The sequence below is a fragment of the Neopelma chrysocephalum genome, unplaced genomic scaffold, assembly GCF_003984885.1.
Source record: "Neopelma chrysocephalum unplaced genomic scaffold, ASM398488v2 Primary Assembly neopelma1_25, whole genome shotgun sequence".
Classification (NCBI taxonomy): domain Eukaryota; kingdom Metazoa; phylum Chordata; class Aves; order Passeriformes; family Pipridae; genus Neopelma; species Neopelma chrysocephalum.
The window spans coordinates 26400276-26416743 of record NW_020897694.1 but is presented as its reverse complement, the minus strand read 5'-3'; the positions used below and the strand labels follow the sequence as shown (position 1 = coordinate 26416743).

General features: G+C 38.1%; 1 protein-coding gene and 1 long non-coding RNA gene across 2 annotated transcripts in view; one reads left to right on the top strand and one right to left on the bottom strand.

Moving 5' to 3' along the window:
• Window positions 1-918: 918 nt before the first annotated feature.
• Window positions 919-16468, bottom strand: part of UBAC2 (UBA domain containing 2) — a 98532-nt gene continuing 82982 nt past the window's right edge. The window contains exons 8-9 of the mRNA XM_027674673.1: window positions 6720-6842; window positions 919-3479 (exon numbers count right to left, since the gene is read on the bottom strand). Coding sequence (XP_027530474.1) covers window positions 3372-3479; window positions 6720-6842 — 231 coding nt within the window. The 3' untranslated portion in view covers window positions 919-3371. The remainder of the gene's footprint in view (window positions 3480-6719; window positions 6843-16468) is intronic.
• LOC113963511 lies at window positions 13076-14371 on the top strand. The gene is made up of 3 exons (XR_003532843.1): window positions 13076-13169; window positions 13939-13953; window positions 14121-14371. It is a non-coding gene; the product is annotated as an uncharacterized LOC113963511 (long non-coding RNA).

Sequence of the window (16468 nt, the reverse complement as noted above, 5' to 3'; positions counted from 1 at the left end):
ACTTAGTTAAATTCATCAAACCAGTACATAAATATTTCTCACTCGTTCTCTGTATATATACATATGCATACACACATATATATGCATATATGTAATCATATATATATACACATACAAACATGAGAGCCAGAAACACTGCCCTTTGCCCAGTACATTGCAATATGTTTTTCTGGCTTGTTCTTCTGTTTCAGACAAAAATAATGAGACCTTTTCTCCATCACACATTCAAGAAGGCACTGGTAAGCACTAGACAGCACAGGTTGTGCATGAACCAGCTGCAACAGTCCCTGTGCTCACTAAGTTACAGGCAACCTTTAACACTTGTTTTGAGCGAGGAAAATGGTTTGGTAGGTATGGAGCCAAATCAACCCACGTCTTAGCAAGAAGTTGAGGCTTGAGAACCTGAACCTGGTGGCTTATCAGGCAGATTTCCACAAACACCAGGCTCACTGTGGGTGTATTTCAAAGTATTACATAACTGTCCAGGAAAGTCCCCAGTAAATTACTCCAATGCTGTCTCAAAAGACATTCCCAGTCTAGTAGAGGAATTTTAACAACAGCAACGACTTTTATTTCAAAATACCAAATCTTGGCTTTACTAAAACCAGTGTGAATTTCCCAAGTACTTAAAATCCTCTCCATAGAAAGGTATTCTGTCTTCTCTTGCTGCCAAAAAATACTGCTTGTGTCACACATAAAATAGAAACTATGCTATGAGATATTCAAAACTGTGCCAGACAAACACTATGTAGGCTGCAAAAAACATGCTCCTCGCATTCCCAGAAATGGTTCATGAAAGTTTCACCATCAAGTGGAAACCAAGTTTTTTTCCGGCTCTCATGTGTGCATTTCTGTTCTACGGTTCTTGCACGAAACAGGAACTGTGTTCAACAGCATCTGAGATCCTTCTTTTACCACTTCTTTTTTTTTTTAATTGGAAATCACAACCCTGGAAGCATTTTGAGTACCAACTTTTCTCACAGAGGTCAAGGGGAGTTTTGAACTGACATCACCAAGACCTGCATTCTACCCCTTACGTTTGACCACGTTTTGCAAAATGCCCAGCAAAATTTTCCACACAACTGTGACATTTGGATATCCCCTGTACAGGCAACAGTAGAAAGGATTTAGACTTGGAGAATATCATTTTACATACCCCAGGTGCCACTAAACATGTTTTAAAATTCCAAGGAATAAATGCTCTTTGTGCTTGTCCCTAGAACAGGGCAATGTCTGAAAGGGAACAGGTCATATTTAATTTATCCTGGGCTAGGTGGACTTTTTTCCTATAGACAAAATTTGATTTCTGAAGTAATTCATTAGTCTTCATTGCTACTTTTTCATAAAATATTTGTGGAGGAAGAATCTGTATGTTTCAAAATTAAAACCTGTACTTATTTCAAAACATTTAACTAGTCTACATATACAAATTATCACAGCGATTATTTTTGTTACATGTGTCTTTTCCTTTCTAAGACAGAAAGTTGCCCGAGTTCTCTAGGTACAGAAATGCCCGTGGCCTATAAACATACAGAGCCTCACCTTCACGCAAACAAAACCTGTCATTTAAAAACCAGACCCTGCCTAAATAATATGATCATAGCAACAAACCAAATCCTGAAGGACATTGATCAAAGCCCAAGAAAACACACAGTCATTCCAAAAAACCCTTACTTCATGCACTGGAAAATACCAAAAATTACATACAGGCACTGTGCTGAAAGCTGCAAAAATTTGACGCAATTTCTGGATAAGGACTTGTGTGCCTGACTTTTTTCATTTTTATCATTTAATTAAAAAAGGAAAAGAAATCTGTCTCTCTCTCTCCCTAAATCTTGTCCTGTACGTTTTCCAGGCCAAGCAAGACTGTGTAGATCTGTACTTTGGTACACACGTGTTCATTTGGATTTCCAAACATCCTTCTCTCTCCCATATTCTTTCACCTCCTCCCCTTTGCACCTGCTATTGTCTTTTCTACTTTTTTATGACCTATATCTTATTCTAAACGTATGTATGTATTAAATATGCCTGTGTGTATAAAAATGGACACATATACACACGATATACAAACACAAGTACACACAGAAACATATGTTAAATGCTTAAGATATATGTGTAGATTGGTTTCATGGAGTTGCAGTTTGGAACCTTCAGCTTGGCTTTACAGAGATGCTCCCTCCTCTCCACACCACCTCCTGCAAATCCTAAGGTGCTAATACTGAGCACTTCCAAGAGTCAAGCCAAGTAAGCTGATTTATTAATCTAAACTTCAAACCCAGTATTGTATGAGCTTGGCATTACTGTCCTGTTACCTCCTGTACCAACCTGAATCACCCCTGGGGTTAATATTCCAGCCTGTGGTCAACACTAAGTTCCTCCAGACAGTGAGGATTCAGCAAATGCAAGGGTTATCCTCATCTCTGACACCAGAAAACTAGAACTATATATATATAAAACTAAGCTTTTTATCACTGTCTTTTAAGTTAGTATGTAGCCAGCTGACAAAAAAAGAAAGCAGCACGTAGGACACAGCATACATCCATTGTTACAGAAGTCCTCTCTCAATTAGCCATGGAAGTCATTCAAGTCATTCCAGTTCTGATCTTATTGCATCATTCGATTCACCTTTATTGCTTCCAGTGAGTATCTTCATGACCCGTATCTGAACAGCAATTCACTCAGTTTGTAAAGATTCAAATTTACAGTGGTCACTTACCATACCTTGCCATACACACATGAATTTTCTCTCATCCTATCTGTGTATTATGTGCTGAATGACAACTTTTATTTAAAAAGAAATTTGAGAAATGAAATATTACAGGCATTAATAAAACTTTGCAAAGAATGACATAATAGTCCCATAACCCTTTACTGAATTGAAAGTGAGGTGACCTTCAAACCTCTTATTACTGTAATAAAAAATCAAGTACTGTAAAATAACGTAAGCTAGAGAAATTAGACTTGTAAGTGAAGAAAATACGATTTTTCTTGATAGATAAATCTAGTTGTTGTAGTTGCTGGCACCTCTTTTCCCAGTCATTAAGTCTGATAACACATCTAACAAGGATTTACAAGAAAAAACCCACCTATTTTATTTTAAAAATAAATTTAGATGATATCCAGTAACAAGTAGAAACTAAAGTTACTTTTAAAAGGATAACCAGACTAGAAACCACCAAGTGATCTGAAGGCTTGGGAACAGTTCACATCATTTCTTAACATCACTTTGAGTCACCAGTCATGCGGAGCCAGTTTCTCTCTCCTGACGCCCTCGTGGGGCTGACCTTGGTGACTCTGCCCAGCAGGTGGCTTTGATCCTCTTCCAGGCGTGTACAAACTCATCGAGTGAAGTTCCTTCACACAGAAAACCATCAGTGCTGCAGTAGAAAATTAGTGGCTACATTTAAGTCATTATTTGAAGCCCTCAGAGCTTCTAGGGCATCTCCTCTGGAAAATCCCATTTCCATAAGCCGTGCAACCTGGAAAAGAAATACTGCTTCAAAACCAGAATTTTATTCACACCATGTGTGCATTAGTCACGTTAAAATTGTGTCAGAAATTCCTTTTCACTGATAAAAGATTTATCTGAGACAGCACGCTTCAAAACACTGCCACAGAGATGACCGCTTTATGATACTTTATTCAAAACTGATTGCAGAAAATGCCACACTTGCATTTTCCTAGCTGGTGCAGTTTTGAAAGAAGACTAAAATCCAAAGTGTGGTACCACACATGACAACTACAGTCTGACCTGCTTGCTGCTCTCAACAAGAGCAGGATCTCAAGAAAACAACACTGACCAAAAGACGGAATTTTACATCAGATGCGAAAACCTATCCAGATAGCTCTACTATCCTTGAAAAGACACACTTCTCCAGAGGGCATTAAAAAAACCTCAGAACTATTCATTCTAGGTGTTTTTTTTAATAAACCTTCAAGTTAGCTCTAAAATAGAGGCAGTACAATACTTAAATGGGTTTAGTAAAATTCTTGTAAGCCATCTACATGTACTCAAAAAAGCACTTTTTTGCAAAAGACTTCCACAAAACAAAAGTCAAGATATCTGATGGAAAAATTACATGGAAAAGTGCACATTAAGACAGTGATTTTGGTAATCAAGAACCACTTGACCATCCCTCTTTATAATACCATGTACTTGACACCTAATCTTTGTGCTTTGTGCTAACAGATATTCAAAATCACCACATGGGAAAAGCAATGTATGCATAATCAAATTTAATTTATCGTTACATTCCAATCTGAAGTACATTTAGAATCTACAATTCTCACTTTGGTATGACTGAAAGTCACAATATTCACTTTTATAATTAATCTTCCAGAGAGTGGAAAAACAAGGTGTGGAGAGGCAGGGAGTGACATGTAAAATTAGCTGTGGCCACTGACAGCATAAAGCATTCCTCATCCTGCTTCAAATGGCCTTGTGACCAGACACCACAGCTCCTGAAACTGGATGGCCTGGGCTACAGGAGCTGTCGGAGAGCTACCACTGCTCCTCCTCTGCCTGTAGGAGCCTGCAGCACCAGAGTGGAGCCAAGCAGGAATGCAGCAGAGGCTGTTTACATCTCGGGAAGAATATTCCCAGAGTGCAAGAGTAATGTGCAGCACTAGTATTGAAAGTACTCTAAATGCCTTTTAAAAGAAAAGTGCCATCAAAAGCAGATTTTCTTTCCCCTAAGACACCTCCAGAACTTTCAGTATTTTTAATCATCTCTGCTTTGGTGACTTACTGAGAAATACACAACTGTCAAGTATGCCTGGGGGTGCAGGTCCTCCTGTTCTTAATATAAATACACCATGACAAAATGTTTGAGAATGGTTACCTTGGTTATCAGAACATCAACCTTAAAACCCAGTGTCAGTTTCTCACCTTCTTGTAAGGAGAGAAATGAATTGTTACTTTCAACACTTCTGCAACAATAGTTTAAATTCAAACTCAATTTCGTAACCTACAACTTTCTAAAGTTTCCTCTGCCTGATTTTTCATGTAAGATTGTGTTTTTTATGAGAAAAAGGGCAGGCAGTGGAATAAAACCTAACCACAGAAACACGTTTCAGAAGAAAGGCTTTTACTGCATTTGGCATGAATTCTAACCTTAAGAAGTGGTGGATAGAAGTGCAACTTCGCTGTTTAGAGATATATCCATTGAGCATCATGGGGAATAGTAACAAAAAAAAATATCTCTTTTCATCTGAGTGTATTTTAATCACAGGAACTGAATCCAGCTCCAGGAAACAGAGATGTATAACTGGCAATGGTAATTCAAGGTGCTAAAAACCCACAAGAAATGCAGAGATTTTTGCACAAAAAGCATTGCAAATGCTCACAAACTTTAATCTGAGAAACAGATGAAACCCTTGCATTTTTGCCATTCTAAAATAACTTGTGTAGTTATTAGTACAGTCCTGAGAAACCAAAGGTGCTTCAATGACTTTTTCTTTGCAGGGTAACCAGACAGCACTGCAAAATGACAGCAATCAGGTGGGCTCTACAACCTCAATGCATCAGGAAATATAAGTGTATATTGCTTTCAAAAATCTGGGCCTAAAGGCTTTGGGTAAGAATACAGCATAAGTCAGACTAGTAATTAATTTATTAGTTCCAGCCACAAAATAAAAGTTTCTATAAGCAGAATTTGTCAATAAAACAAATAAATAAACCAACCCATTAGGGAAATCTTTTGGTTCATCCCATACTGGCACTGAGTAGACTTTCAGGCCAGCCAAAACTAAATTTCTGGGGTTAGTCTCAGAAAGTGCTTTTTGGCGTGGAGTTTTTATTTTTATTTCTTTTTTGTTTGTTGGTTAAGGTTTGGGATATTTTGTTGTTTTTTTTTCATTCTTTCTGGATGTAGCCCAGCAAGTTGGCAGTCAAAACCACCAGTGCAGGTAAAGTTTTGAACATTTTGAACATAATCGAACATTGAATCAAAACTAGAAATCAGATCATAGCAAAAATTTCTGTTTGGGAGAAGCTCATTTTAAACTAACTAAAAATGACAGTGTGGTGGTAGAAAGTGTTGATTTATTATCAAAAAAAAAAAAAAGGAAAAAGAGAAGGAAAAAGTCACCTTTGAAACCTACTCTTGTTCAAGGGTAGCAAAGACCTTAGACTATAAAATGGCCAATACAGCTAACTGCAGGCAGGCTACAACCTGGAGAACTTGATTGCAATAAACCCTGAATACAGGTATAAGACTAATCTTAAATTCTTAAATTTACAAGTAAATAATGCTCTCTTTTGAGAGCAGAACTATCAACAAAAGTCTAGAATTCTAAACCTATATAGTCTGGCATAACATTCTTATTTCAGAAAAACTAAAGTACTGAATTGGAAACTTAAGCTGGGGACTTCAACAAAGAAGATATGTACAAGAGAAATAATGAAATCTAAGAGTCATTCTTCCTTCTTTGAAACATTTATTTTATCGGATTTGAATAGTTTCCACTAGTGAAACCATCACATCTTTAAATACAAAATACAAGCAGTTACATATAAAAGCAGAAACTCCCAAGTTGCTCTGTAACTCTGGTCTGGATGGTAATGACAATGTGTTGTCTCTGTATTGTGACCATTACCCAATATTCTAATTTGTGCTGCTATAAAGAACATCTAAGAAACTGTGTAAACAGATGATAAAAAATTAGTGGAGTTAATTCCTAACCATTTTAATGCCATTTTAAAATAGAAAAATGTTTACCTGCTCTTCAGAAACCTCAGTAGGTGGAGGTATGCCTTGTTCAGACGGGTGATGATCTTGATAATTTGCGTTATGTCTATGACGTAAAGGAGGAAACAGTCTGTTCCAGTTAATCATCCCACCCTGAAAGCAGACACTGCTGTCAGTCTTTGCAGAAAGAACTACAAATTTTTTAAACAAAAAGATCATCCATACCACATAATATGAAAGGTAAATGTTTAAGCAAAGTACTTTATTTTAAACAACAAAAACTGCTGTAGTCTATTAAGAAGCAAAAATTGGACTAGTTACTGCTTTACTAGTTATTTGAAGTGATCACTGCAAACTACAGAAAAGTGCTAACAGAGGGAGGAAAGGATATTTCATATCCACTGGGACAGATCTAATTCAGTACAGTGCTAGACTTCTCAGGCTCAAAGATCACTGTCTTTACTGATAGGGATTTGCCTGGCAAGAGGTGCAACAGCAGGTCCTGCAAGAGCTTTGCAAGGCTGCTGCTGAAGGTACCCAGGGAAAAAGAGTGCAAGAAATAAGAGAGGGGAAAAAGCAAAAGGGGATTCTCAGTGCATCAACAAAACCACATCAGGAAACTCAGAACAAACCCAGCCTTCAGGATAGCTGTGATTTTCATGCAAGTGATTGCTTCTGTGACAGCAATGCGATTTACAGCCTCCCATACCACCTCACCTAACTTCCACGTATTAAATACCACTGCAAAATCTGGCCGCGTTCCAGTGCCAAAACATCTTGTAATTACACAGTAATAATACAAATACACAGCAGTAACACAGGTACGGTGTAAATCACAGAACTGAAACTTCCTCTTAATAACCAAGCTTGAAGTCTTGTAATAATAAGACATTTAGAATATAAAGCACAAATAATAAAGTGCAAGCTTTATAATTGTCCAGAAACAATGAATCCTCATTTCACTAGCTTAAACAAACATTTTTGTAAGGGATTTTGTATCACACCAAAACCACAGATCCTGCAAGCAGGTAAGATCAAACCCCAAATCTCTCTTTTCTATACAGTTTGTTAAAACACCTTTTGCAGTTTGTGTTGTCCTTTTCCTCCTCCCCTGCTCCCCCTGTTACCATGGAGATGATCCCCCTCCCTTTCTGTATATATAGGACATGGACTTCCTTCCTCTAGTTGCTCTATTTTAGTTCTATAATGTCGTTTCTCAAAAGACCTTTCTCTTATGAGAGTTTTTTCTTTTCTTCTCTCACTGAGGGCTCTTCCTGCTTTTATGTACCCCTGGAGCATTAAATCCCCTCTGCTCCATCACATCAGCTAAACTCGATTCTAAATCACAAAAAAAGTTAATTTAGTTTTCCTGCCCTTTCCTTTGTTTCTTTCCTTTCTCTCCAGAGGATACCCAACCAGCCCAGATACCACAGGGGGCAGTAAAATTGCACACGTAAAAATGCATTTGGGGAGTCATGAGATTTGAAACACCTTACATACTAGAGTGCATTTTTCCCTGCGAAGATGTGCAATAGCTAGGAGTCATCACTCATTTTCAAGACATAGTTTCCACTGCTGGTGATTTTGAATTTAAAAATTATTATGTATCTACATTTCTATTTTCCACACTGTATAAAACATTTGCTTAACATTCACGAGGTTTTAACCAAAGGATTCTGTATAAGCCTGGCATTAGCCAAACAGCATAGCATACTAAAAAGAAGAACTGGTTTGTAGTTTAAGCCCAAAGAGGGATATCAGACGTTCTACTGACAGCACTGCACTACCCTGTGGTCTTGGGTAATCACGTCCTGTACTTCCCCATCTATAATTTCCCCTAACTCAGAATTATGTTGAGTTTTAATTCATCAACTTTGAATTTCTGAAAGTCTACTAAGCTCTACAGTTCAGCAAGAGCACTGCACTAATGCTGTTTTGCATGTTTTTATTATTTAGAGAAGACCTGAGGAGGAAGAAGTAATACTGCCACAAGTCATTCACCTTAAATCGGTGAATTGAAAGATACTAAACAGGACTATGACACATTCCTCTGAAGCATCATAAGTCATACAGAATAATGTATATCAAATATAAAATCTACAATAAATGTATTAATTTACTAGTATTCCAGTGTATCTGAAGACTGAAATAAACATAACTTTCCAGCTGTGCCCTCAGCTTGAATACCGAGCTGCCTATTACAGTTTGGTTTTGCATCCTCCCTGTCCTGTGCATTGTCACCTAATACTACAAAAGGACTTGTCTACTTTCTTATCTCAAACTTAGAATACATTTTTAATTAACATACACAGATTTCATTACTTCCAATAAAAACTGCAGATTCCTTACAAATGTAACTATTTAGTTTTGAAGGTTTACAGCAGATACCTCGATAAACTACAAATGTTGACTGATGCATTCAGAAGAGTTCCATGTGAAGACTGATAACCCCTTCCCAGAAAAAACAAACAACTAGACAAATTATATCAACACAGCTGTGAGAAGATCTTTTTTGGTTGGCCTCAGAATATCTCAATTACCTTTGAAAACTGACAAACTCTATCAGTTCTTAACTATATTAATGAGGGAAGAATATCTAACATTTAATGGTGTGTGGACATGGATGTTTAGGATTAATTGCAACACTGAGGTCCACTTCTCATCTGTGTGTTACTTTAAACTGCACCAAAACCAGGTACATTAGGTTTCTTTATCTTAACTGCAAAAAATTCTTTCCCTTCACAGTCTGGCCTATAATTAGATGATGGACATGCACAAAGTTAGGCTCAAAAGAGCAAGGATTCAAGGAACTGCAGCAGGAACTATGGATCTGGTACTGTGCTAACCCCATAAAGTAAAGGTATGGAAAAATTGGGAAGTGTTGCTAATGTTGTAGATCTGTAGGAGATGGAAAGCAAGGCTACGGATTTCCAGTGTGGATGGTGACTGTGCAAAGGCCTTCAGATAACCTTAACTATCACAGCAGAAATACATGAAGATCTGTGAATTTTAATCTGAGCCAAATCAAACACCAAATAATATCTTACATTAAGTAAATACCACAAATTCCAGCTAAAAAATGCACAAGAGACTTCTAGACCAATACTCCACCTTGCCTCAGAGAAATTATTTTGCAGACTTCCCTTCATAATTTTATGATCGATTCTGTACTGCAGTGGTTTCACACTATACTAACATACTTGTGAGAAGTCAGAAAGATTTCACCTAAGATAACCAATCTGATTAATTTATTTAAGTGATGCTTCTAAACGCTCTGAGAGTCCCTACTGGGGAATCAGCACACAATATTTGTGCATTTCACAATATACTTAAACCTCAGCACCAAACAGCCCAGAAGAGCTCACACCAATCTCTTCACTCTCTGTTACCTTGTCTCAGGTAACAGGGCTCTCTGGAGTGATCCAAAACATTAAGCAGTGGGGATGCTCAAGGGTCCAGTATGTAAGTTCCCTTCCTGAGCAGCACCCAATGACAAGTGTCTGCCAGTCTAATCCATTTAATGAAACACAAGCAGTTCTTCTGTGATTCTGGTCTGTTGGTTTGTTATAAAAAGAATCAAGTGTAACATTACATGGTTTTGGGGGCTGGGACTTACTATGACTCAGGACCAGGTAAGGAGGATCCATTAAACCTGTCACATCCAGCGCCAATTTCCACAACTGACAGATTGACTCAGGCTATGTTACACTTTGATTATCTCAGGCAACATTTTTCTTTGTCCTGAATTGTAGGTGTCAGGGAGCAGTGAGTGCAGGTGTACTACTCGAGAATGAGAAGGACTGAAAAATTCAGTCTACAGACCGTCGCTCACAAAAATACTGCACAGAAATTGGTGCCTGGGCCCTTATTTCTGTTTGCAACATAGTCTTCAACGTGTCATCAGGAAAAACACTTGACAAAAACACTGCTTCATAAATTATTCAACTAGGATGACAGACACACTTAAAAAAAGGTCTATAAACTTTTCTCCCTCCCTTAATCCTACACTATAATTTTTTAACTATAGAAAAATTCAGTTTCCTTCTTTTAGCAGCATAAAGACTGGGTGAATTGGTTGATTGTAAATTCTTTGTTACTGCCTGATAGCAGACAAATATACCAAGGAAACCATTTTATTGGTCTCTAATAAATCACTACTAGAAGTGGATTAGGAGAACACTGGTGATGTTGGAACTTCCGTTACAGGAAGACAACAAACCAGTTGCAAGTTTAGATGACCAAAGAATGAGATTTAAGAACGGACTGGATTAAGGGAATGGGAAAATTGCAGCTCTTCGTCATGGAAAGGTTGTAAGGAAATACCATATTGATGATTTATTCTTGGATAGCTGCCAAGGCTTTATGTACAGAAGCTGTGCCTTATGAGGTCACATCCTTGACGTCTTTTTTTGATTTGGGTTGCTGCTTTTTTTTAATGGTGCCTGGGACAATTCTGTTTACAAGAAAGAAGTATCCTCCTTTCCTACAGAATAAGGAAGAACTATCTAGAGCTAGCAAATGTCTCTGATTGTACAGCCTGCTAAAACCCCAGTTATGCCATTTCTTTTCATATAATCTCCTCCCTCGCTTTTTTGAAAAACAGCTCGACCTATTTCCCATGTACATATTTGCCATGGCATATTTTCTTATCCAAAGCTTGACAAATAAAAATGTTGTGTTATGGACAATTAACAAATATCCAGTTATGTAGCCTTCAGATATGCATATATTTTAACTAATATTTCCAAAAAAAAAGAAAGAAAAAATTTTATAAAAGTCCTCTTGAAAGTGATGCATGTGGTTAAGATATTTTGATACTGTTATCTCACGTAGATGGTTAATGCCAACTTGCCATCTGTTTGCACAAACAGGAAGCACCTCTTGATATCTGTCCTGTTCACCTTTTCTTAACATAACAACCGCAGCAAAAGAAAAGAAAAAGGAAATTGCTTTGCATTTCACCTTTTAAAGTAACATTTTTAAAGTTTGCTACTCTGCATAGGAGCTATTACTTGGTATGGACATAAATATTGTCTTACTTCTTTCCTCTAAAGCTTCATTAAAAAAATGTACTGAAAGCAAGAAACACTTATTTACTGCTTTTCTGACATAAATTTTTCAACAATTTATTGACTCCAAAGGAGACATACTGATGACAGAAACAAAGAAAAAGCATAGCCATGAATGACATAATACCTGCTGCCCTAAACATTGTGTAAGAGATACCAATGGTAAAATTTCGAGGACATTTATTCAAAAGTCTAGCCTGCCTCTTTTTGTGAGGACAAAACTTTCTGGCTTCTTGAATGTTTTGGGTAGGTTTTTTGTGTCTTGTTTCCCTCTTACTTTAATAACTTCCTTCTTTTGAAGGGGGGTAGAAATGTAACAGTATTAGTGTTCTAAACATTGTTCTTAATGATGGAAAGAATTCCAATTTCTCTGGAAATTTATCCTACAGACAAGGCTCTTTAGCCATGAGGCTCTATCTCCAACTCTCAGTTGCTGCATCCTGAGCTTTGATGCCTGTATTGTCCCTGAGGAGCTGATATGTCACAGAAGTTCAGAAATCCACATGTGGTCTTTTCTGAAGCCTGATCAGCTATTTCCTTTGAAATCTGGAAGGAATAACTCAATCTGGGCTCTGAAGCTGCCTGAGAGATAATGGAAGGGATTTCAGCACTAGCATGATACCTTCACAGTAACAGAAGCCAGAAATGCCAATGGGCAGGGCACATCTGCTCCTTGGAGGCAAGGAATGGCTGCCTCTTCTACTGCATTCAAGGAAGGCCTTCGAGAGTGTATGCTACTGCATTCAAGAGTACCGAACGCTTCCTGGCATAATTGTGCCAAGGGCTTGGAATTGTAGACTGCTGCTTGTCATGGCGGGAAGGTGTGCTGCTATTTGGCTTGGACACACAACTGCTGGCAGTAAATGAAGAGCTGTGTAGGTATGCCCAAAAACTAGCGGATAGCTCAGAACTCTGAAGAGTCAGACTACTCCATGCTTAACCTGGTACCGTAAGGGTAAGCACCTATTCTGTATTGAACTGTGCATCACAGTAACATTCACTTTTCATTCCTGCTGTGATGCAGTAATTTGGCCAGAACGTGATGGATCACTATGCCAAGAAGAGAGATATTTCATGTCAAGCAGAAATTGAAAGATGGCATTTTTGAGAACTGATGTTATTCATTCAGCCTACATTAGGGAAGTGTTGATCAGGACTCTCAGACCTTCTCTGCAATAATATTTGGATTTGGAGCTTCTCTAAACAGTAGAGAAAGAAAGCACTTCCTTTTCCAAACCTCCCAGCTTCCCTTGCTTGTGTCAGCTGTTCATCCAAACTGAGCTCTTGCTGGTGCTATGACATCACAGATATGGTCATGGCTACATCAGTTGAAAACATGCATCCATGTCGTCCTATTAGCAGTGGGGCTTGTCCATTTTTCCCCACAGAAATCTCAGGTATATATTGAAAAGTAAGTTCCCATTATTATGAATTAATCTTTGTGAGTGAAGCTGATCATAACCATAATTTGAGCATAACCACTACCTGAATTTTAAAGCAATGACATGATTTGGGGCTGTTCTTCCATTTGACATTCAACACTTGATGAGTGAGACAATCAGGTGTGTGTGTGGGGGGTTGCGCCCAGTGTTCCAAACTCTGAAGGCAGGTCCACCAGCACGAACATGGGATCTGTACTTGAGGAAATAACATTAGCTCCATTTTAAACATTTTGCACAAAACAGAGACAGTTCTACTCTAATGCATGGCTCTTTGGATGTGGACCGGTGACAGTGAACTGCTATTAACACATGATGATGAGATAGATAACCCTTCATTCACCTCCTGTACACAAACCTTTTCAAAGAGTAATAAGGAATAAGTAGAGGTTGGAACCAAAGTGAGAAATCAGAGTTCCTAAATTGTTTTGATTTGACAAGCTAAGAGCACAGCTGGGAAAGGTGCGCTGAACTGGCCAAAAGCATATTCCACACCATAGAACATCATGCCCAGATATAAACTGTGGGAGTTACCCAAAAGGAGGGCCAATCTGGATTTGGGAACAGGGTCTGGCATCCATCAGCGACTAGTAAGCAACTGTATTGTCCATCACTTCTTTGGTTTTCTTCTTTCTTTTTATTATCATTATAATTACTTATTATTATTATATTTTACTTTGTTTAAATTATTAAACTGTTCTTATCTCAAACTATTTTTCATTCTCCTCCCCATTCCTCCAGGGTGGCAGTGTGGAAGTGAGTGAGCGGCTGTGGGTGCTTAGTTGCTGTCTGGGCTAAAACCACAACAGTAGCACATTAAGACACAGTGGGTGAACCCAGCTTGCAGTTGTTATGTGCTAATATCAGAGTTCAAATCAGAAAACATGAATACTAAGGTGGATCACTTACTATCTGAACCACAGACTTCTTATTTACTACACGATATGGAAAACGGCGCTAAGAAGAAGAAATGGCCCATCAAGACTCTCTCAGCACAGACTGGAAGGACAACAGAAGCAGGCCTGGAATCCAATAACCAACCACTCCCCAAAATGAATGCCTTATTTATCCCACATTCACTAGAAATGAAGGGACAGGTACAGCTGAAAAGAAACTTGCCTTCTATAAGCTAGACTTGACCAGACAACAGTGAATTAAATACTTTGGAAATGCCTGGGGACAGTTGTACCCCATGAATTTTTTTATGAGAAACTGCTGCAAGTTAAATTGCCAGAGGAAGAGAATGTAGATCAATCACACAGGAGAATAAAAATACTCTATTTCTCAAAAAAATTTATTTGCTTTGAAATAAAACAGTGTTTTGTTTTAGGAAGTTGCCCAACCACTGCTTCTCTAGGGAAACCGATTACAAATACAAAACCGATTACAAATACTAAACAAATAGCTCAGTCAGACAGAAAGAAAATTCCATAATTCCAGTCCAAGAAAAAAAAGGACTGTTCATATGTGAGCGGGGTGCTATCGAGGAGTAGGAATTAGAGAAAGTTAGCCTTGTGATTGTGACAGGTGGCTGTTAATGAGACATTCAGCTTACTCTAGTAGTACTACTAGTGTCTGTCAGCTTGTGGAATTGCCAACTTCCATAAAAAACCCAGAAACCTGAAGTTTCGGTGATGGTTTGTAGAGGAAATAATCATAGACTATTCATTACCTGTGTTGGCACCCTGGAAATTCAACATTTTTAATTTCACAGCTAGAATCCATGAAAAAGTTATTCAGAAAAGTAAACCAGAAATGTCTAAATAGCAGTGGGTTATCAGTTGCTGCAAATACATTATTGAAATACAACAGTAAAAACCCCAAAATTCAGACATGCCAACATCAGCGGTATATGCAGTTTTTACACCTAAAAACCTCTTGAAATAAATCCAAGTTTATTTTCAACACAAAGAAAACATTATTAAACAATTATAGAGAATAATCAAGATTGGAAAATGCCAGAAGAGTGCAAAAAAGCAAAGGATGAGTTAAAGACACACAGATCTGAAGGAAAACATACTGTTTTCTCTACAAAATGAGAAGCTGTCGGTTATTTCAAAAAAGGCTTGGAGTATGTCCACACATGTAAACTGGCATGCAGAGGAAGGGGAGAATGATGGAATACTGGATCTAAATTTAGCCACAATTATTATTGCTGCAGCGTACACTTCATTCATGGGCTGAAACAAACCCACAAGTCACTCATCGGTCAACCCAATTCTTTAAAAATACAATGACAAATCTTATACACACACATCTCAGGAGTCACAGCACAAAGAACTTTTTTTATCCTATTGGTACCCTACATACCATTGTCTTTGGAGTCTATGGAAGAGTTGCTAAAGACAGTTTCTATTCCATTATGTCACAAAATCCCAAAAAAGCCTTAGGTAACACAGACTGGTTGGAATGGAAACCTAATTAGAGAAAAAAACATTGTGTGACACTTGGCTGAAAGTCTCACCCATTTATTCAGGTAAAGCAGTCAGGTAGTCTCCTTCCTGACAATGACACATACATTTGTGGAACAAAACGAACAAGCTGCTTCCATCCAAAGTCCTGGCTGTGAGAGGAAGGGTTTTTATGGACCTGGCAGTGTATAAAGGTTGCAGAAGGTCTTCATGGTTCAAAATATCTGTTTGAAGGACTTCTTGGTACTCAAACTTGTGAAGTTACTCAAGAAGACTTCACTAAAGTGCCACCTCTCAGTGCCAGCAGGAGAGCTAAGGAATATGCTTGGGTTTGGTTCTTACACTTCTTTGAGAAAACAGAATTGGACTGTCTGGGAGTATATTCACTGAGGGATTTTTTCCTACCATCATGAATGAGAATAATATTCCTGAGAAAGAATTCTTGCACCAGGAAAATCTTTGCTCCATTAATCCATTTTTTTCCAAGGTCAGGAGTTTATTGCTTAAATATAACCAGAAGGTAAACTGACAATCTAGCCTCACAGTCCGTAGTTGACCAAATACAAAACTTGCAAATTTCTCAGGATATGAGACTCCCTATAAGACATTCGGTTTGCCTATCCACATTTATGTCTTTAGTGACAACAGTGTTGTCAATAACAACTAGGCACGGAATCCTCCCTTATCTATTCCCAGTTTGGTTATCTGCCAGCCTCCCTCCATATTTCTCAATGGGAAGTGAAAGTCAGGCTGACTCCCTGCAACCCACACCGGTGCACAGATGCAGCACTTCCTTCCCTTTTCCCACCATGTCTTTTATCTGGGTTAGGTTACAGAAAGATAAACTTTCGAAAAATGCC